At 46.7% G+C, this 22,610-nt stretch overlaps 1 protein-coding gene across 2 annotated transcripts in view; it reads right to left on the bottom strand.

The window, feature by feature from the left end:
• Window positions 1–6,701: 6,701 nt before the first annotated feature.
• The window catches only part of CRKL (CRK like proto-oncogene, adaptor protein), a 37,728-nt gene continuing 21,819 nt past the window's right edge, over window positions 6,702–22,610 (bottom strand). The window contains exon 3 of one of the 2 annotated variants that reach the window (XM_049619749.1): window positions 6,702–10,300. In XM_049619749.1, the coding sequence (XP_049475706.1) occupies window positions 10,166–10,300 (135 nt within the window). In that variant the 3' untranslated portion in view covers window positions 6,702–10,165. Of the gene's footprint in view, window positions 10,301–10,863; window positions 12,854–22,610 lie in introns of those variants that run through there. The other variant, XM_049619752.1, reaches the window with a different exon arrangement.

The raw sequence follows: 22,610 nt of genomic DNA, 5'->3' as shown, positions 1-22,610 counted from the left end.
GATGTCAGAAAAGGTGGAACTTTCACTTGCTGCCAGTTACCTGTCTAGGCTGTTTCTCCCTTCCCAGGTGCCCAGACCCTCCAGGGCCTTGGCCCTGGAAACAGACTTGCTGGGGACTGAACCTTCCGCAGGCCTACCTTGTGCAGGCTGGCTTGGAGCCCTGCTGCCTCAAGGGCAAAGGTTCTTGCAGCAGGAGGGGGCCCTGCACCTCCCCCCCCCCCCCCCCCCCTTTTTGGAGTGGTGTCCCTTGCCTACAAACTACCCAATGCTGAAAAGTTGTAACAGTGCCCAAGTGCTAACTATCCACCAGGAGCCTGTGTCCTGGTTCACAGGGACACCACCCTCCCCTAAGCCAGTGCAGGCTAGACAGAAACAGCAGTGGGGAGGTTGCTGTCCAGTTGGGGCCCTCAGTGCCTTCTAGCGTTCCTTGGGATGGAATTCAAGTTTGCCCTCACCTGCTCCCCTGCCGGGCTCAGGCGCAAAACTCCCGTGCACTCTCCCTGCCTTTGCACGTGCAGTTCCCTCTATCTGGGAAGATCTTTCCTGCAGCCTTCCCGCTGGTCCAGGTGCCCTCACCAAACCGGACGGCCCAGGAAGGGGGACGGGTACACCGCAGGGCCCCGCGGCAAGCGAGGAAGGGCCTGGCGGGGGAGGAGAGAAGGAACAGAGGCGCTCCAGCCTCCAGCATGTCTCTTCTCCCCGACTGCCGACCTCAGCCCCCAACGCGCCGGCCCGGGGTCCAAGATCTGAGAGCGCGCGCGAGCTAGCCGGGGTCGCGGGGACTGTGGAGCCGAGACCCGGCAGCCGAACCGGGATGGCGGGGACAGAGGTCTGGGGCCTGGGGTCCCCGGGGCGGGCGCTCACCTGGGTTCGGCGCCGGCCTCCGTTCTGGAGCCGCTCGGGGCCGCGGCCGCCTGGGGGGGGGGGGGGGGGGGGGGGGAGGAGCGGGCGGGGGCGGGGCCGGCGCTGCGGCGACACTGCGGCCGGGAAGCCCGCGGCGCCCAGCACCGCCCCGCCGGGTCCCTGCTGGTAGTTGGGGGTCGGTTCCAGGTCAGGGGTCAGGCCGGTGGCTTCAGAGTCCTCACAAAGGGTCGCGGGGTATGGGGAGGCATTCGGGGGCCCTTCTGGCCATGGACGCCGCCGGCTGGGTTTGGGTTCCCAGGGATCCTCTGGACCTTAGAGGGGCGCATAGCTGGGCAGCGCACCGGATCTGATTCTTGCTTCTTTTCTTTCTTTCCTAAGTCTTCGAATCGTCGGCGGAGGAGTGACGTGGGGAGTGGGAGTTGAATCACCCGGAGTAAGCTCCCCAAGAAGGAAAATCCAAATCATTTCCCACTACCCCATAGGTAACCTGACTACCTTAGGAGGCTCAGTCTCTTTGGTCTGCCTTCTCCCTACACTTAATACGGTCTATTTTAAATTATATTTTATTACATTTTCTTTTTCCCATCTGTCATTATATCAGGAGAACTTCCTGGATTCCTATAAATCATAATGCCCCCTGACGGTATGTCCCCTCTTCCAGGAAGCCCTCCCTGACCAGCCTCCCCAGACTGGAACTTGATCAGGCCCTGATATCCTGGCTCCTGGTTCCCTCCTGTTTCACTGTCCTGACTGTCCTGATCTTCGCATTGTGTTCAGGTTGAGCTTGTACCTCCCGCAAACTGGAACTCAGTGACTATGTGGGAAATGAATGAATGATACTTTCTGGGGAAGTGATGTCACATCTATCATTAAACACATCAGGGCCCATCAGCTCTGTGTCTTATTAGTGCTCCTTTAGTGGCTCGTGTTGGGTTCTCTTTTTTTTTTTTTTTGCCACCTCTCCCCTTTTTGGACTTTGCTTTCCTGTAAGGATGACAAAAACAACAGCAGTAACAGTCACCTATGCCAGGCAGATACAGCCTTCAGAGAACGTCCTTTATTTATGTCCCACCCTGCCCAGGGGGACAAGCAACACTCTCCCTCATTTTACAGATGGGGGAATTCAGAAGGCTAAGTCTCACCCAGGGGCAGGACCAGAGCCTGCATGGGTCACACTTATGCAGGTGGGTGAGGGGCTGAGGCCTGGAGGAGAAATGTGGCAGGGAAAGACCATAACATCTGGCTTGGAAAATATCCAATGGGATGTTAGCAAAGAGGGAAATGGAACCCCAGGCTGAGATGTAGAAAGGTGACCTGAAGTGGCTGAGAGACCCCTAGACCTAGCAGACACCCCAAAGGCAGGGAGGGGGTTGCCAAGGTTTGAGAAGCGGGTGTGTGTAGGTGATCCCTGTCCAAGCCTGTCTCTGTTCTCCTTCCATCTACCAGCTCCTGTCAGTTTCTCCTGTTCCCGGTTCTCCTCAGACTAGGGGCTGGACGCCAAGGTGTGTAGGGAGATCCTTTGGAACATGAGATAGAGGCAATGTTGAACATTGGGATTGACACTGGCGCCCCTTGGAGGCAAGTCTGAGGGTCAGCAGGGCCTACCTGAGCTTTGGGGTTCTGAGGGCAGCCAGCCTCTTCCCTGCCAGACTTAGGTGGATTTCCAGATACAGAGACCTAAGTTTATCTAACTGACTCCCATGAAATCTTGGGGGCTGATACAGCACAGCCAACGCTTGAGTTAAGGCCAGCTGTGCCCACAGCTACAGGGTGATTCATTCATATAGAAACAGAAGTTAGGGGATCTCCAGTTCGGGGACCCTGAGACAAACCCCATATCCCAGGCTCATCCCTGACTTGCTGTAGCTACTGAAGCCTATCCTCCCCCCAGCCCGGTTGGTCTACACAGTGTGAACACCGTTCTGGGTTCTCTGACTGTAGAGGCCAGCTCCAGCTCCTATTGACCTCTTCAGCCCCACCATGTCCCTCCCCAAGCTGCTGGCTTGCTGCCAGGACTGTCCTGTTTCCAGGTTATGGGGTACCCAGTCCTAATTCTAGTCCTCCTGGAGGGAGAGAAAGTCCAGAAGGGTTTTACTAGGGGGTGGCAAGGACTGAGGACAGACAGGCCCTTAGGAGTTCAACAGAGAGGAGATGGGCATCCAGGCAGAAGGAATGTCCAGGGAAAGGCAAGGAGGTATGATGGCAAATTCTGGGGAATTCAAAATGTGCCAGCCCAGACTGGCTTGGGTGCTGAGTTCTGGGCAGGAGCATAGCATGGAGGTATGTTACAGGGCCCAAGAGCAGCTGGGTGAGGGGTTTTCACCCCATGTGTCTTCAGTAAAAAAACACACCAACAAGTAGGACTGGCACTGGGTTGGAATGGGGCAGAGGGACCAGAAGGTCAGGAGGCACCTGGGGCGAGGATTGAGCCACAGTCAGCTTGAGGGCTGGAAGGTGGGCCATGCCCTTGTGGCCCTTACTTAGACCTGAAGATTTTCTATCATCAGAAGGATTGGCAACAACTTCCACACCCTCAATGACAAATGTCCTGGTTTAAGCTACCTCAGCCACGTGGAGGAATACTGTTCACCCATAAAACGGGTCTACAATGGGTTTGGAAAAATGTTGTAAATATTTTCTTATACATCTCTGGTGAAAGTGTAAGTTACCCTACAGAGGGCAATTTGGCAACACCTCTAAAAACTGCAAATACCCAGAGCCTTTGATCCAGCAATCCCACTTGGAGCAGCTCATTTTAATGCACCTGACCTCCTTGGAAAGGACATACATGTCCATCAATAGTGGATTGTTGAATGAGTAACCGTACATCTATATCATGTGGTGAAAAAGAACAAAGACAGTAATCTTTAAAACAGACTGGGGAAATAAAGCAAGGTACAGAACAGTAAGTAAGTAATCTATGCTACCTTTCTGAACAGAAAACATTTAGAAAGGATATTTACAGAGGTATATTTGCTTGTATGTTATAGAAAAATTCTGGAAATATACATAATTATATTAATATATTATCAAATATATAATACATAATAAACTAGAAACAGGGAGATCCTGGGGAGTGGAATGGACAGTGGAAGGGATGTGCTTCTTCAGATACCCGTATTTTGAATGCTGCATCCTATGGATGTTTTTCCTCCAACGCTGAAGCCAAAGTCAAATCCCCCAAACTCCTCAGAGCTGTTTTGGGGGAGCTCAAGTGGGCTTCAAACCACTATTCGCGAATGGCTGGCACTGGGGCTTGGGTCCTTTTCCTCTGGTCACTGGGCCTGGCACAGCCCCTGCCCAGGTCTCTCTTCCTCTTGGTGCCCGTCCTGGACGCAGTTACGGGGCAGACTCCCAGTAACTCACTCACTCCCTCTTTCCAGGACTCGGCTGGTGGGCAGCTCCTGGAGCCCACTCAGAGGACATCCCCGCCGCCTGCCCCCACCCAGCCGCTGCCTCAGATTCAGCCTGCACAGCACATTCCGCGGGGCTCTCGGGCGGGTGGGTGTAGGTTGCCCTCAAAGCGCGCCGCCTTAGCCACGCCCCCAGCCCCTCCTTCACCTGTGCCCGCCTCCATTTCAGAGAAGGCAAAGCTGAGACACACCAGCCCTGCCCTCCGGAGCCGCCAGGACCCAGGTTTCGTAGGGCCCCGAGCCCAGGAGCCCTGCGAGGGCAAATTCGTTGGCCCCGGGAAGCCGTCCGGAAAAGGGTAGCGCTGACGGCCACCGGGCCCCGCTTCGGTCTCCCCACCTTCTGTTTGCCACCCTACCTGGCCCTCGGCCCTGCCACCAGGAAGCCCAGGGTAGCCAGACCCCACAGCCCGCGATCTCTCCAGCCGCCGGGGACCTCACCCGAGAGCCATGCGCTCTGGACAACGTCCGGAAAAGGGCAAACCCTTTCTGGGACCTGAGGGCGGGGAGGGAGCCTCCTGCGGCCCCAGTGCACTGTGTTCTCTACCCTCACCCCTCCCGGGGTCCTCCTCTCCATCCCTCCGGGTGATTGTCCTCCTGCCCCCGACTCAGCGGCGGCTGCCCCCGGGACCGACGGCCGCATCTAGGCGTGGGCAGTGGCGGGGTCGGGTGGAAGGGGTCTGGAGGACGCGGTGGTGGTGGTCCCCAGAGCCGGTCCGAAAAGCGGAGAACCGGAGTCTAGGTGACGCAGCCGCGCCGGAGTACGTGCTGCAGCCGGGCTTCGAGCCCAGGACTCCTGGGAGTACCAGGTGTGTGTGGGCCGCGCCTGCGCACTGCTGTCCGAAGGCGTCCGGGTCTTCTACCCTCGGGGTCTTTCGCTTAAAGGCGGGACGGCAACTGGCAATCCCAACTGGCAGTCTTCCCGTGGGGTTGGGCTTGGGTTCTCGCCCCGGCGGACTCCAGTCTTGCTCTCCTAGCACAGGCAGAACATAGACCACAGCCCCTTGGCCCAAGACTTCGGAGAGCTGGAGGCGCAGGAGTGAGGGGCTTCAGTGGCACAAGTAGTTCTCAAACTTGGCTGCATACACCTCTGGAGAACTTAAAAAAGGGATCGAGGAAGGGCAGGTCACCTGAGGTCTCCAGGGGCTATGACAAAGCCAGGCACTCTCCAGCCCTGAGCTGTTCCCTCCACCCGGATTTCGTTGATTTCTCTTCCCCTAAGCAGCCAAGAAGCCATCCTGAACCCACCGAGGGCTCCACAGCAGCTCCCACTGTCTCGAGCCACCTTCACCCCGTCTGCACTATGAGCTCTCTAGGGCGGGGACAGGGATTCCCTCCAGCTTAGGTTGCGAAGACTTGGGGAACCAAGGTGTGCACGGAGACTTCAAGATCAAGGTCAGATCCCGAGAAAGGGCTGGGGAAGAGGGCCCATGCCTAGGCAAGAGAAGAGCCTCCCAGAACAAGGACCGAGGAGGAGACCATGTGAAAAGTGCAGCAATGTCACAGTTTTTACTGTGGAGTGAGGTTTCAAGATCTGGGCACTGGCCTCTGCTGGTGTGCAGAGGCTAACTCAGCAGAGGAAGGTGGAGGGACAGCCACCCTCACCTGGTCCCATTTCCAAGGGTTTTTCCTGCCACAGAGGTACCCAGCTCAGTACTGCTGCTCAAAATACACCTTTTCAAACCAAGTATTCTTCAAAGGTGTCTCTAGGGCACTGTGTCTTCCAGAATAACTTAACAGTTTTGTATTCCCATTCAAGGCAAACTTTTCTTTCAAATTCTGCACTACCCTGAAAGTAGAAGCTAGGGAGTACATTTAAGCATAAATATGGACTGGTATCACTTCCTGAAACTCACTTTTGGAGGTTTTACTACAAAGAAATGTGGACCTCTCAATACATACACAAATTATGTGTGAGAACAGGGCTCTGACTCAGGGGATGTGTCAGGAAAGTGTCATCCCTACCCCCACCTCCAGCTGTCTACCTGAAGGTCCCTGGAGTTTATCAGGAAGGCTATATATAGACAGAAACAGAAGAGGCTGCTTGTTTTTTAGGAATTAGTTCCACTTGAAACCATTCAACCCTGGGTAGCTTGTGCTGAACAAATATTTAACAGACGTCTTCAGATACAGGTGCCTAGAAGGGACCTTGGTGGTGTAAACTGTGGCAACTATTGCTTCATCTTCAGAAGGCCAAGACTGAGCACCAGCCCCCTACAGCACCTACTGTGCTCACACATTGGGAACCAGCTGTTTCTCTTTTGTAGGGGGCTCCAAGTGTGGGGAAGGGCCAATGCAAGACGCACCCTAGGAGAGGCACCAGTTGTTTCTGTGTTTCACAGGCATTCATCAGGTGCTAAACTGACTGGGAGGTTGATATGGGCTGAGAGCCTCCAGGCAGCACTGAGGAGACACCGAAACACCAAAGCCGCTGCTGCCACCACCGGCTGATGCAAGTTTTATTGAGACAATGTACAAACAGGCCATGGAAACAAGGGTTCTGATGCCGGGATCAGTAACGTAAAATGAATACAAAAATAAAAAGGCACTAATCTGTTAAGAAAAGACACTCAATGTTCTAAGAATATAAGTCATTTAATACTGTTAATTTTATAGCACAAAATAAAACAAGCTATGATCCCCAAAAATAATTTTAAAAGCTTACACAGAAAATATTATTGCCTGAAGTTTATGATCTTTAAGTTACAGGTCAAAAGTTTTGTGTTGTTGTTGTTGTTGTCATTTTAAAACACACAGTGAAGACCGTCTAGAAGCAAGGCCACTGTTCCTCCTGCAGAGACAACAACCCTGTGTCAGGGAACTGTCCTTCTACTCTTTTAGAATATACAACCAGCTCAGTTACCACACTGATATCAGTTAACCAGAGTTAGGTCTCTGGTCCCAGAGGGTGGAGTTTGAGGCAGAGCTCAGTGGTGTCCACAGAAAGCATTAGTCTTAGGTACTGTGTTAAAATAATCAAAAGTCACTCATTTTAAGAGGTTAATGAACATAATATTAAAGGATTAAATTATAAACACCTGGCAAAAAAACATATCATCCCTTTTCAAAAATAAAATGGTCATATTCCTCTGAGCAAACATTACAAGAGCAGTGGCCGTCTGCCTCGGCCTGTCTTGTCTGTAAACAGCTGTAAAAGAAAGTTAGCATGGAGCCAGGGATCCTTCAGCTCCAAGGAGGGAGCAGCTGTCTTTCCCCCCCTTTCAGTTTTCCAACATGAGCACAGAAGGTGTCTTGTCTGGGTGACCAAAGTTGTCAAATGGCAGCTAGTCAACGCGTGCTCCTCTCTAACCATGCCATCAGGTGGTAACACACCATGAAGAAATGACAAGAACAACTCCTGCATGGGAGGTCCTTTTCAGGATAAACAAGTTTTGAATCAAACTGTCAATGCCCTTCATAATTTGTTCAGTTCCCGAGTTAATTTAATATCCAAATATCTTCTTAGGTGACACACAGTAGAGCAGAGCCAAGTAGCAATAATGAACAATCTTAAAAGGAGACCAACCAAGGAGGGAAGGCAGCTCCTCTGGAAGATTCGCATTGCTTTCTGAAACAGGAAGTCTTTCCCAATCACTGGGGAACCCAGGCATGAAGCTGAGGCAAGGATGCGGTCTTCTGTATATTTAGTGTGATGAAGAGAATTTCCCTGCCTGATGAGAAAACTAATAAGGTCCTAAGTCAAAAAGGTACTACTTTTGGCACGTATCTTGAGAGTTCAGAACTCAAGGTTCACCATATTTCAGGCTCCCAATCTCTTGGGCAGCCCTGGAGACATGTACGTGGGCTGAAGTGACAAGCAGACTTATTATGAAGCCAAAGTAGGTTTGTGGGGTGTTCTGATTCTGAAGTGCTCTACACGAGGTGGGTCTTGCCATGGGCCAGCAGACATAGCTGAAAGGAAACCCTGCTTTCCAAAATGGCCATATACTTCTTATACTCTGAACCAAGCCCCTCAGCTAAATTTGGCTAAAAGAAGTCTTAAGGTTTGTGCCTTCTTTAAACAAGGCACATATAATGCTCACAACCCCCTTAGTACTGGGTCACTGGTTGCAAGGCAAGTGCTGCGTCCAGGCAGAGAGCAGGAATGCTGCCACACACGTACCACTTACTGTGGGAGCTAGGCTGGGCCCGAAATGAGTATGAGGCAACTACAACGGAGAGGCACCTTCAGAGCAAGAAGTGGCCACAGTTCTCCCTGACTAGGGAGAGCAGATTGCATTTTTTTCTGGGAAGACCACAGACAGGCAGCCAGTGATTTTTTTCCCAACTGATCATTAACTTTATCACAAGAACACTTTCAAGATTCTTCCATATGGCAGATACCAGCCAAATGAAACATGGATTTAAAGACAGACTGAAAAAATGGTTGTTTTGCTGGTTCCGTCATCAGAATATATTGCTCTAGCCCTCCAAACCTAAGACCCTTGGGACACAGGGCCATGGCTACAGCAGACGCTCAGCAAATGATGCAGTTACTCATTAGGTGGCTGCTACATTTCTAGGTCTTCTGTATTCATTCTGAGCTGAGGCCTGTCTTCACCAGTTTCCAGAAGGGAGAGCAGACTGAACTGCATGAAGGTTCCAGAATCCTAATCTGCTATGTGCACCAGTCGAGGGATCAGCCACACATTTGTATCAAGCGGGCTTATATGAACAGCCCTTTTTTTAGCTAACAAGGAAACAATAACATCAAATTGCTAAATGGTTAATGGTTCTCCCTAGTGACTAAAATCTTAGACATTAAATGCATTAACCAATTTGCAGAGCTTACATTTTCTTTGCCTGAGGGCATCAGAGACATACAGACTGGGGAACCAGTATTAGCAGCACCATCTTTCTCTGGCAGCCTTGTGAACTTGGGCTGTGGTGGCGAGGAGTGAGCCTCAGTGAGTAGAATTTAAAGATTCATTAATTATTTCAATGATTCTATGAACAACTTCATTTTTTAAAGAAACTTAATTCCTATACCTTAAAGGGGTGTATTCACTGAAACAGTAGACAGAAAATTGGCTAAGTGCGCCCCCCACATTGCTCCTGTCACTGGCAAACAAGGTAAGCAAAGGTTTCCCCAAATCACCCCTCACTCTGATGCTTTTGGGGACAATGTAATCCAAGAGGCCATGCACACAGCTTGGCACACTATGACTGATCTTTTGTGGGCTGTTTGCAATATGGCAAAACAAGGTACAATTGGCAACCAAGACAATAAAGGCCTCTGCTTCAGGGCTGTTTTTTCCTTTAGTTACAGCAGCTTCAGTTTGGAAGCTCAGAGGCACGAGTCATTCCTTACAATACCACAAAAATCCAACCCTCTAGTTAAAAACCTGTTCAGAACACACAAATCTAATTAAGTCTTCCAAAACCAAACCAAAAGGAAAAAAGAAGAGCCAGATTTGGGGAGTTAAGGACAGAATTCCCTCTTCTGTAAGGTTCATTTGCTCTGTTCTTCAAACGAAAAACAAAATGGCAACTGAGCCACTGCTCTGTGGAACAGCAACGTGCAATGTCTCATCACAGCCTCAAGCTCCATCTGATGAACATGACAGAATCAGTCACAAGTACAAACAGGGCAGTGATGAGAAGACAGACCATTTCCTCGTCAACTTCTCTCCACTTGTGTGCTTCCACCAGTACTTCCAGTTTATGATCCAAAAGAACTCTAAAATCGGCTACTCTTGACAACACGACTATGATACAAATGCCGAGGCAGCCACTGTGTGCATTCCAAATGGGTGTGAGAGACCGCCACTCTGCAGAAAGCTGGACATCGGCAATGCAGTGTAACTTGCCTATGAGAGAGAATGCTTTCCCACTTCAAAGAAGACTATGACAGGCAGAACAACGAAGCAGCAGGAAACAGGCAACAGCAATCACTCGTTTTCATCAGGGTTTTGAGGGTCAATGATTTTGACATGTGTAAAGGGGAAAAGCCCTTTGCGCCCATTCACTTCGCCTTCCCACTGGCCATTTATATTCATTCTTGTGACTTTCACAATGTCACCAACCTGTAAGGATGGAGAAAGAAGACAAAGTCAGCATTTTCTCTGCAAACAGGAGAAAAATAAAGTTTATTTATTTATTTTTGAATATTTATTTTTTGAGAGCAAGCAAGTAAGTGCAAGCAGGGGAGGGGCAGAGAGAGGGAACAGAGAATCCCAAGCAAGCTTCCTACTGTCAGTGCAGAGATGGCTCGATCCCATGAACTACGAGATCATGACCTGAGCCGAAATCAAAGATGGATGCTCAACTGATTGAGCCACCCAGGCGCCCCCCAAAGAAAGTTTACTTTATTTAAAAATAATTTTTGGGGGGGGGGGCGCCTGGGTGGCTCGGTCAGTTAAGCGTCTGACTTCGGCACAGGTCATGATCTCACGGTCTGTGAGTTCGAGCCCCGCGTTGGGCGCTGTGCTGACCGCTCAGAGCCTGGAGCCTGTTTCAGATTCTGTGTCTCTCTCTCTCTCTGCCCCTCCCCTGTTCATGTCCTGTCTCTCTCTGTCTCAAAAATAAATAAACGTTTAAAAAAATTAAAAGAAAATAATTTTTTTAACATTTATTTATATTTGAGAGAGAGAGAGAGAGAGAGCTAACGAGCACGAGAGCAAGAGCGTGTGCACATTCACAAGCGTGGAGAGGGCAGAGAGAGAGGGAGACAGAATCTGAAGCAAGCTCCAGGCTCTGAGCTGTCAGCACAGAGTCCAACACAGGGCTCGAACTCAGGAGCTGTGAGATCATGACCTGAGCCAAAGTCAGAAGCTTAACTGACTGAGCCACCCAGGCACCCCAAAGTTTACTTTATTATTTTGTTTTTGTTTTTAATGTTTATTTATTTTTGAGAGACACAGAGACAGAGTGGGGGAGGGGCAGATAGAGAGGGAGACACACAATTTGAAGCAGGCTTCAGGCTCTGGGCTTTTAGAATACAGCCTGACATGGGGGTCGAACCCACGAACTGTGAGATCATGACCTGAGCCGAAGTCGGACGCTTAACTGACTGAGCCACCCAGGTACCCCAAGAAAGTTTACTTTTTTTTTTTTAAACGTTTATTTATTATTGAAATACAGAGAGTCAGAGTGTGAGCAGGGGAGGGGGAGAGGGAGACACAGAATCTGAAGCAGGCTCCAGGCTCTGAGCTGTCAGCACAGAGCCCAACACGGGGTCCGAACTCACAAACCGCGAGATCATGACCTGAGCCGAAGTCAGACGCTTAACTGACCGAGCCACCCAGGCACCCCGAAAGTTTATTTTAAATAATACACACTGTTTTATCCAAAGGAACCTACCAATAAGCTCACTGCACTTCTCTTCAGGTGCCAAGATTATATAGTAAGTGAAGCAGCTTCTGAGCATAAAAGCACCCTTTTTTCTCCCCATCCTGGTTACTAAAACTCCAACAGGACAGAAATGAACACTTAACTCTCTGAGAATGGTTACAGTGAAGTCACACACACACACACACACACACACACACACACACACACACACACAAAATGTGTCTCCGCCTTAATTTACATGGGGTGGAACTGCTGTCACCAAAACCTCAGTAACCATGCTGCTTTCCCCAAGCAGCAATAATGTCTCCCTGAGTTGTCCATTCCTGGCTCCCCTCCCCTCTGTGGGGCAGTCACAGAGGGAAGGAAGCTCAGCTTTGAGCATCTTTTAAGGCCTATTTTAAATTAAAAAAAAAAATGTTTTATTCATTTTTGAGAGAGAGAAACAGAGTGTGAGCAGGGTTAGGCAGAGAGAGACACACACACAGAATCTGAAGCACGTTCCAGGCTCTGAACTGTCAGCACAGAACCTGATGCAGGCCTCGAACCCACGAACCATGAGATCATGACCTGAGCCAAAATTGGACACTTAACCGACTGAGCCACCCAGGAGCCGCTTAAGGCCTATTTTAAACTGCAGGGTGGTAGGAATTCTGTCTACTATCAAAGGACAGGCACCAATTAGGGGCAGCTCTACTCATCAAGGGGAATGCAGCAATTTTGTTTTGGAAATGGTTTTCAAATTGTTCTGGAGACCCACAAAGCTCTAGGGAGGTGTTTTAAGGGCTCAACAAATGTCTGATTGGGATTTCAACTTTTTAAAATTGTATTTTATAAAATTATAGTAGGAAAAAGTACACTGAAATGTGCCACTGCCAAATTAACCTGTGCTGCCCTGCTAGCTGCTTTTCATGCAGACCTTCCTTGGAATGAAGCTTCTTTTGCTTTGTGTCTGATTGAAGACTCCCCCAAATGGCAAGGTAAAAGCTACAAGACACCTATCACGACTTGCAACAAAACACATTCAGAAATAAACAGAATGCTAAGATGGATCAGACTGCACTGGTCATTCATGTTATTTCCATGTTATTTCATGTTTTTTTTCTGCCCATTGTAATAGTCCACTGTCCCAAATGCCTTTTTAGCTAATTCTTATAAATCTCAACTTAAAAAATTATACTTACATAAAAACTTTTATATCTGACATATAGTGGGGTTCCATGCAGTATTTCGTTTGGAAAAAAAGGTTCTTCTGCTAAAGTTACTGGTCCAGCAAGCTGACTGCTGGCCTGGAATGATCAAAGATCACAGGGATGACAAGGCAGCTTTAGTAGTTCACTTGCACACAGATCTGGGCCATTAAGGCTGCCTCCATAAGTGTGAAGGCAGACCTCCTCCTACCCCTGCCTGGTCCCTTCTCCAAAGCCCTGGAGCTCAGAGGCTTTGGGTGGAGCCACAACTACCTCTCTTGGGTTACAAGGTGGGTCACTACCCTCTGAAGAAAAGGAGGTTATGTTTTCTGAAGCAAATCCAGAGGAGGAAGGTAGTCTTTGAAACAGTCACTTGAATTAGTTTCTTTCTTTTTTTTTTTTTATTTTTTTTTTCAACTTTTTTTTTTATTTTTGGGACAGAGAGAGAGACAGAGCATGAGCGGGGGAGGGGCAGAGAGAGAGGGAGACACAGAATCGGAAACAGGCTCCAGGCTCCGAGCCATCAGCCCAGAGCCTGACGCGGGGCTCGAACTCACGGACCGCGAGATCGTGACCTGGCTGAAGTCGGACGCTTAACCGACTGCGCCACCCAGGCGCCCCACTTGAATTAGTTTCTAAGATGACTAGGCACCTGGGTGGCTCAATCAGTTAGTTCAGCGTCTGACTCTTGATTTCAGCTCAGCTCATGATCCCAGGGGATCCTAGGCCCCTCACTGGGCTCCACGCTGAGTGTGGAGCTTGCTTAAGATTCTCTCTCTCCCTCAACAAAAAAGACTAGGACCAAACAGAAACACCAAAATAATAATAATAATAATAATAATAATAATAATAATAATAATAATGTTTACAAGGTCACAGGTTGGTTCACCATGAAGCAGGGGTAAAAGCCAGTCAGCATCCAGTCCTGGCCATTTGTGTCCCTGCCATCTTGCACAGTGCAAAGGCAGCATGGCCCACCTGGGCCCAGGACCACTCAACCCCCCCCCTCAAGTTCTTCTCACCAAGACACCCATTACTCTTAATGGTGTATCCTCACAATCTCTTTCTGTGAACGCAGACTGGAGTTTTCTACCTCCTCATCCTCCATTTTTTTGCTTTTACTATTCTACTTGTAATTCCTCAAACCTACTGAGAAATAACAATGAAGTCACTACATTTACACGGAAAACAGCATTATTACCAAATGAAGCCTCTTGCCTTATGGAAACCAACTTATTTTGAGTACTCGACAAAATGAAAACGGAAAAAAGAACTTTATCCCATGAGGCTCCCGGATTAGAACACAGTAGAAAATCAGTAAATGAAAAAACAAAAAACAAAAAAACACTGCTCTAAGTTCCCTGTCTAAATTCTGACTCAAAACCCTTTATTCAGGAAAACCACTAATTCAACTCAATGGTAGGATGGCTTACAAAGAGTTAACCTGGTAATGAAGAATTAGATTTTTTTTTAATTTTATTTTTTTAAGTATGCTCCAGGCCCAATGTAGAGTTTGAACTCACAACCTATGACCAAGAGTTGCATGTTCCACCCAACTGAGCCATCAAAGGCATCCAAGAATTAGATTTTATATGATAAAAGTTCTAAGACAAAAAAAAAAAAAATGTACTTCAGTATTCAGTAGTAGGTATGTATATGAGAAAAATGGTGTAAAAAGCCAATTGCATATATTTATAGATTATTATAATTATTTTCAAATTCATGTCATGAGCTCAACAGAAACAATTCAGCTCGTTGAACAATTAAAATCTGAAGATAACAACTGAGAATTCTATTTTTGAGATCTGCATTAAAAACTGAGTTGTAGGGGCACTGAGTGGTTCAGTCGGTTAAGCATCCGACTTCGGCTCAGGTCATGATTTCATGGTTTGTGAGCCCCATATTGAGCTCTCTGCTGTCACAGTAGAGAGTCGGACTCAGATCCTATTCGTCCCACCCCTCCTCCCTTGCATGTGTGTGCTCTCTCTCAAACAAACAAACAAAAACATTAAGAGAAAATTTTTTTTCAATTAAATTGTGAGGGGTGAGGGTGAGGGTGTGTGTGCGTGTGTGTGTGTGCACGCGCACATGCACGCGCGCCTGCCTGCCAGGCTCTGTTGGTAGAGCATGTGACTCTTGATCTCAGGGTCATGAATTCAAGCCCCTCATTGGGTGTGGGGCCTAATTTAAAAAAAAAAAAAAATTAAGTTTTAAAATAGTGGAAAAAAGTTACAACTGAAAAGACTGGTTTTATTTGGTTTTGCCTTAAAAGGAAATAATTTGAAGGAGAGTAAATTGATTTAATAATAAAAATTAAGTTTTAAAATATTTGAGACATACTAAAGACTTCTGAATATATAGACTGTTTTATGATTAGTGCTTGGAGTCCAAAATTACTTTCTCCAAGTCGTACTATTTTAATTTATGGATAACAGAAAAAATTTGTAATGTTTATTTTGAAAGAGAGAGAGAGAGCATGTGAGCGGGGGAGAGGGGTAGAGGGGTAAAGGGAGAGACAGAGAGAATTCCAAGAGGTTCCATGCAGTACAGAGCCCAGTGTGGGGTGTGATCCCATGAACCATGAGATCATGACCTGAGCAGAACAAGAGTCAGACACCTAACCCAACTGAGCACCCAGGAGCTCTGAGAAATGTCATTTTTATTCATAGCTAGGATAATCATACAAATGGTTATTTTTTTAAAATTTTTTAAATGTTTATTTATTTATTTTTGACAGAGAGACAGAGCATGAGTTGGGGAGGGGCAGAGAGAGAGGGAGACACAGAATCCGAAACAGGCTCCAGGCTCTGAGCTGTCAGCACAGAGCCTGACATGGGGCTTGAACTGACAGACTGAGAGATCATGACCTGAAGTTGGACGCTCAACTGACTGAGCTACCCAGGTGCCCCAAATGTTTCTGATAATTATGAAAAATTTCATATTCTATGAAGTGGACCAAGGATTTAGTTTTATAATTTGTATACCCTTCTCCTACCATACAGAGGTCATGAAAAGGGAAAACCCTAATTATGATTATTTCTAATAATGAAAATCTTCAGATCTGTGTATAAGTAAGTTCTAATGTGAATGAGAACCTTGAGTTATATATAGTAGAGACATTACAGAAATCATGTAGCTGGAAGCTGAAGTTGATGGAAATCTGGAAAAATGGTTTATGTTCTATCTTACCATCTTATTCCATTAAAAAATTATAATGTTTAAGCACAAACATACAATAATGAAAGTGAACCCGCAAATTAAAATCAGGTCTAGGTAAGCAGAGAGAACCCTTCTAAAGGCAGGAGCTACTAAGATGCTACAAATCTAGACCCCTACCAACAGACCACATTTCCCAATTTCCTCAAACTTGTACTGCACCTGCTCTAGAACCTTGCCCTCTTTGAGCCTTTCAGTACAGGAACCTGCTGTCTCATGTCTGGAGCACAATGAGGCCAACGAGATGAGGAGCTTCACCGCCTGGCCTTTCTCACTCACACACAACATTCTTCCCTTATCTCCTTTTCACCTAAGAAAACAGATCTATTTTTCAAATAATGAAATAGGAAAGAAATGAAAACTCACGGATAGAAAACTATTGACATCATCAAAAAAAAAAAAATTCTTTTAATGTTTACTTTTTAAAGAGAGAGCAACAGAGATAGAGCATAAATGGGGGAGGGGCAGAGAGAGAAGGAGACACAGAATATGAAGCAGGCTCCAGGCTCTGAGCCATCAGCACAGAGCCTGATGCAGGGCTTGAACCCATGAACTGCGAGATCATGGCCTGAACTGAAGTCGGACGCTTAACTGACTGGGCCACCCAGGTGCCCCAGACGTCATTCTAAATGAACTTCTAGTTATTGTTAATTACCACAAACAAAAAATATAATGAATGTATTAAAATAAATACACAGAAAGGCAAGGACAAGTAAGAGGATGTGTGGGTATATACCTGTAGAGAGGATTTGGTGAAGAAAGGGATGGGGACCAGGTGAAGAAACACCCAGGTGGACTCTGCTGTACAAAGGGACGATGGCCCTAGGGCACCTGGGCAGTCTGTAAGTAGGCTGGCACTCAGAGCCAGATCCGACTCTGCCAAGATGTTAAAAGAAAAAAAAAGGCTAAGTAAGGCAAGAATGAGCTGAAACTGGAAAGAAACAAAGTTACAGTATGGGGCTAAAGGCTGTTGGCAGAGGTTGGGCCCTGTGACTGAAGTTATTTGCTCCACTCATTTGACGTCCTGCAAAAAATACTCTGGAATTTTGTTATTTTATCTATGTCTTCCCTATCTTCAACTGCACTCCAGATGCCCAGAGAGCTTACATTTTGCCTGAAGTTTGTAATCTTAGCCTGCCTTAGCTGATATTTGATAAATGTGAAAGGAAACGAGGTCTCACCTTCCTGAAAACCTGGCCTGGGGCAGCCCTCTCTCACATCTTGGGTGAGTCCATCCCTCCAGCTAAGGCCCCCTCCCTGGTTCCCCCAGCCTCTCACTACCTGGCTCTACCAGTGTAGCCATCCTGCCCTGATCTGGCTTGTCATCTCATGTCACCCCAGCCCAATCAGCCCAACTCCCAATCACCCTGCTCTTCCACAACCAGGCCCTACCTACGACAATGACTACTGCTCCCACCATTTTACCAAGGAACACCTGACAGTCCAAAGTCAATAGCACAAGTTCAGGTGTTACCTCTGATGCTCTATGGCACCTGAAGTGGGAGACTTCACCCACCCTTCTCACTTCCTGCTGCTTAGCCCTCCTTTTCTGTGGTATTCTATAAAATAACCCCACTATCAGGTGGGTACTTCCCATCTGGCATTTGTGGAAAGCAAGGCTCTGTCAGGTCGGGTCAGGTGCCTTGTTTTCCAGGTTTCTGGCAGACTTGCCCAAGGAGGCTTCCACAGTCACCTCCTCACCCCTAACACACACCACATGGCACTTTCTGAAGGAGGAAACTTGTTTTGCTCATTTTGCACTCCAAGTCACAGGTCTCTTGTAAACTACTTTCTGGAGAAGTCTGCAGAATCAAGGTTAAAGAGAGAAGAGAAAATTATTGGATGATGTCCCCCACTTGCTGGGGATAGATGGCCAAGCAGAGAAGCAAGGTGCTGGAGTAACAGGCACAAGGGCCTAAGGGCAGAAGACAGACCTTTAAAAAATATAAAGATAAGTGGGTCACTGCTCTGCCTTTTAAACCCCCAACACCTTTTCTCTGCACAAGAGCAACATCCATACTCCAGTCTTCGAGGCTCTGCTTAATCTGGCTTGACTCTTCCCATCTCTGACCTTGTTCCATGGCTTTCTGCACTGTCTCCACCCTCCCTCGGACCAACCACAGTGGCTTTCTTTCAGTTTCTCAAACTTGCCAAGCTCTTCCTCAGATATTGACTGTAGGACAGATGCAAGGACATGATGTAAATGCAATTCTACAACTGCACATCTTAAGATGCTATTGCCAAGCTGGTCCTAAGAAACCTTGGACTTCCTCTCTTCTTCCAGTTTGAAGACACGTAAGCAACCCTGATCAAAATCAAATCCCAAGGACAATCCAAGTCCCCTCATAACTACCTTATAGAGCTGCACACGCAGACAATGAGAGCAGGAAGTCTCTCTAGGCCACTGTAGATGGAGCATTTATTCTGCTCAGAGAACTGGGCTAGGTTCTATATTGTGTATTCAGGATACATATGATGCAACTTGAATTTATTAGACCTACCTAAAACTAAGGTCTAAGATCAACAATAACAGGATGTAAGCAATACCTTGAATGCCTAAAACAGGTACAAAGTAGCACTGTGGTGGCTTATGCTATGTACTTGGGAATAGGGCAGAACCGGACTGATGCACTGCATCTGCCACTTCCAGTGTCTATATGTCTGTAGCAGAATGCTCAAGCTGTCCAAGTCTCAGTTTCCTTCTGACTTTGACAGGTTCTTGTAATAATCAGAGGAAGTACTATAGGGGAATTGTTAACCAGGCCACTCAGCTAAGTAAATGGTAGCAGTTATCAGAGTGGGGATTCCAGAATAGAATCCAACCCCCACACTTATGCTCATGTTCCCAGCTGGAAGCACTCTGGGAAGAACTGGAATCAGTATGGAGAAGAACTGTATTAAGGTGGGTTTTCAACCTTGTTAGTAACAAGGGTCCTCCCAAAACTGATGATGGGATGGGAAAGATGCCATATCAGAATGAGAGAAGATGAGGGGCAGGCCTGAAAAGTGGGGGTCTAATAGGTTACTGTGATGGACACCAAGCAGCTGAAGAAGACAATGGGAAGGAGAAGGTGAAGGTGAGTCAAGTACTCAAAACTGCCAAGAACATTGAAACCTCATGCTTTCTAATTAACTTGTAATTTTGACAAGTCTTTACAGAATACTTACCAAACCATTCTACATCATCAATTTAATAAGATTTACTACAGATCTATTGTAGCTCAGTTCCCATCCTCAAGGAACCTCTGTCTTCACTGTGGTATAGAAAATAAATAATCTACTGTCCAGATATGGTAGATGCTCAATGAATGTTTGTTAGAGAATAAACAGTATAAAAAACAGCAAGTGGTGGTGTGGGTGCCTGGATGGTTCAGTCGGTTGAGCATCTGACTCTTGATTTCAGCTCAGGTCATGATCTCATGGTCGTGGGATTGAGCCGTGTTGGGCTCCACCCAGAGTGTGGATTGTGCCTAAGATTCATTCTCCCTCCCCTCCTCTCCCCTCTCACACACACTCTCTCTCTCTCACACACACACTCTAAGGAAAAAAAAGAAAAAGAAAAAAGGAAAGAGAAAGGAAAAAAAAGCAACAAGTGGAAGAAAAACTGCACTGAGTCCATGCTGCGGAGAATAGGAGGATCTGTTGTTTTGACCCAGGGAACCTTGACCAATAGAGAGAAGTCAAGGTTCAGGTTAGGAAGAGAGAATGGGTGAGGGACATCTGATGGCCACCTGACCATTAATGTGTCATTCTGGCCTTGCAGGAGCTCTCACATGTCAAAAAACAGCATGTCATTTCTCATGCTGGTTCTAGCTCAGTCCGAGGCCCTTCACAAGGGGAACAAGCCCCAGAACACCAATATAGAAAAGATGCCCTGGCTATGTTATGCTGCCTGCTGCCCACAATTACAGGCCTGACTATGGACCAGCTTCTTCATGGCTCCACTGAAGACTGGGCTCAGATCCTAATATGCCATCTTGCTGCTGCTCTCATCACTCCTGATTCTGGTACAATGCCCTTCTTTTGGCTTCACAGCAGAAAGACTGAGCCCAAAGAACCGCTCACTTCAGAGAGATCAATCTCGAAGTTGGTGGTATCAACTCAGTTCAAGGAGAACTGTACTTGAAGATGTGGCTAACTCTATCAATAGATCAAGAAGACACACATACCTTATGCATCAACCTTACTAGGAATGTCACCTATGACAATCCTAATAATTATTAGAACCGCCACACATCGGAAGGACACTATTTAGTCCCATTCTTTGTGTCTGGTGAGGACCATGCAAGAAGGCAAGAGGACACTTCCTGGTGCTGGAAATAGTTTCCTATAGGTCTACTTGTCCAGAGCATGAACAGAAGGGCTCTGGAAATAACTCTAATGCCTGACTTCTCGCACTTGATTCCAAGAGTAGCCAAAGAGCTGGAGGGCCCAAGCACTGGCTACCACAGCAGCTTTCTGCTTCCTCAGTTCAGTTATTTTCAGACTGTACACTCAGGTTACAAATAAGTAAGATCAGAAGCACAATGGGTTACGATGGAATCAGAAGTTCTAACTTGGGTGACACGAATGTGTCTCAGATATCAAAAAACATCCTGAAAGTATATGTGGAATTGTATGTAAGTGCATTAATGTACAGTTTTCCTGGAGAAAGCTTTCATCAGATTCTAAAAGGGGTCTATAACCCAAAAAAGGTATAAAACACAACAAAAACCCACATCCTACAACCACCAGGCAGTTTTAATCCCGCTAGTTGTGGCTTGCATTCATTTACTTGTTCAACAACTAGTGATTATTATTGTGCCAGGAATACAACGGAGAACAAAGCAGACAACAGGCCTGCCCTCATGGAGCTGCCTGGGGTCTTCACCTGTATTAACAGCTACCTTTATGTTCTCTGTGCACCAGTACCTGAATCAAAGCTACCAGAACTGGAGAGGCTTTTAAGGGCTGCAACCCTCTTTGTCCATGTACCCTGAGTAGCAGTCAAGTAGTCGCATGTATTCTCTCCTACAACTGATGATATTTACTGGTTTTTAATACTGAAGACTTATTTTCTTCTTTGAAATTCCCATTATCCTTCAGGGCAGCATCTTGATTTAGGAGGGCTGCTTACCAGTTAACACTTCTTATGCAAACATAGGGATTTATTTCAAGATGGGCCAAGGGTTAAAGGTATCACAGGCCAGTATCCTGTGATGCAAGAGAATGTGGGCTATGGAGAGGAAGAAGTAAAACTATCTCCTTTTGTAGATGAGAAAGTCCTATATATAGAAAATTCCAAAGATTCCACAAGAAAGCTATTAGAGCTAATAAAATTCAGCAAAGTTGCAGGGTACAAGATCAACACACAAATATCACTTGTGTTTCTATAAATCAGTAATGAACAATTAAGAATGCAATTTCACTTAGGGATGCCTGGCTGGCTCAGTTGGTAGAGCATATGGGTCTTGGTCTCAGGGTTGTGTGTTTGAGCCCCATGTTGGGTGTAAAGATTATTTAAAAACAAAAAACAACAAAAACAAAACCAACTAAAAAACCCCGCGGAATTCCATATACAGTGGCATTTTTCTTTTAAGGTTTATTTATTTTTGAGAGTGAGAGCTCAAGCAGGGGAAGGGGGGGCGGGGGGAGGGAGGGGGAGGGGGGGAGAGAGAGAGAGAGAGAGAGAGAGAGAGAGAGAGAGAGAGAGAGAGAGAATTCAAAGTGGGCTCCAAGCTGACAGCAGTGAGCCTGATGCGGGGCTTGAACTCACAAACCATGAGGTCACGAACTGAGTTAAGTCGGATGCTCAACCAACTTGAGTGACTGAGCCACCCAGGCACTCTAGTGGCATCTTAAAAAATTTTTTTTTTAACCTTTAAGTTTATTTTTGAGAGAGAGAGAGAGAGAGAGAGAGAGAGAGAATATGAGTGGGAGAGGGGCACAGAAAAAGGGAGAGAGAATCCCCAACAGGTTCTGTGTTGTCAGTGTGCAGCCTGACATGGGGCTCAATCTGCAGAACCATGAAATCATGACCTGAGCTGAAATGAGTCGGATGCTTAACCGACTGAACTACCCAGGCACCCCTACAGTGCCATCTAAGAGAACAAAGTAACTGGGAATAAATTTAACCAAATGAAGCACTTATACACTGAACACTACAAAACGTTGCTGAAAAAAATAAAAGGCTTAAGGAAATGGCAAAATATCTTGTGTTCATGGATAGGAAGTCTCGGTACTATCAAGATGTTAACACTACCCAAGGATCTACAAATTCAACACAATCCCTATCAAAATTCTAACAGTTTTGCAGAAATGGAAAAGCTGATCTTCAAAATCACATGGAATCGCAAGACACCCTGAAGAGCTAAAACAATCTTGAAAAAAGAAGAACAAAGTTGTGAGACTCATACTTTTGGACTTCAAAACTCCTCCACAAAGCTACTCCACAGTAATCAAAACAGTGTGGTATTGGCATACAGATAGACATACAGACCAATGGAACAGAAATAAACACATACATCTTTGGTAATGATTTTTGACAAGAGTGTCAAGTTCATTCAAATAAGGAAAGAACAATCTCTTCAACAAATGATGCCGGTATTACTGGATTTCCATATGCAAAAGGAAGAATTTGGACCCCTACGTCAAACCGTAT

Source organism: Panthera uncia (genome assembly GCF_023721935.1).
Source record: "Panthera uncia isolate 11264 chromosome D3 unlocalized genomic scaffold, Puncia_PCG_1.0 HiC_scaffold_8, whole genome shotgun sequence".
Lineage (NCBI taxonomy): Eukaryota > Metazoa > Chordata > Mammalia > Carnivora > Felidae > Panthera > Panthera uncia.
The sequence above is the reverse complement of the archived record's forward strand: the minus strand, read 5'-3'. Positions and strand labels throughout refer to the sequence as shown.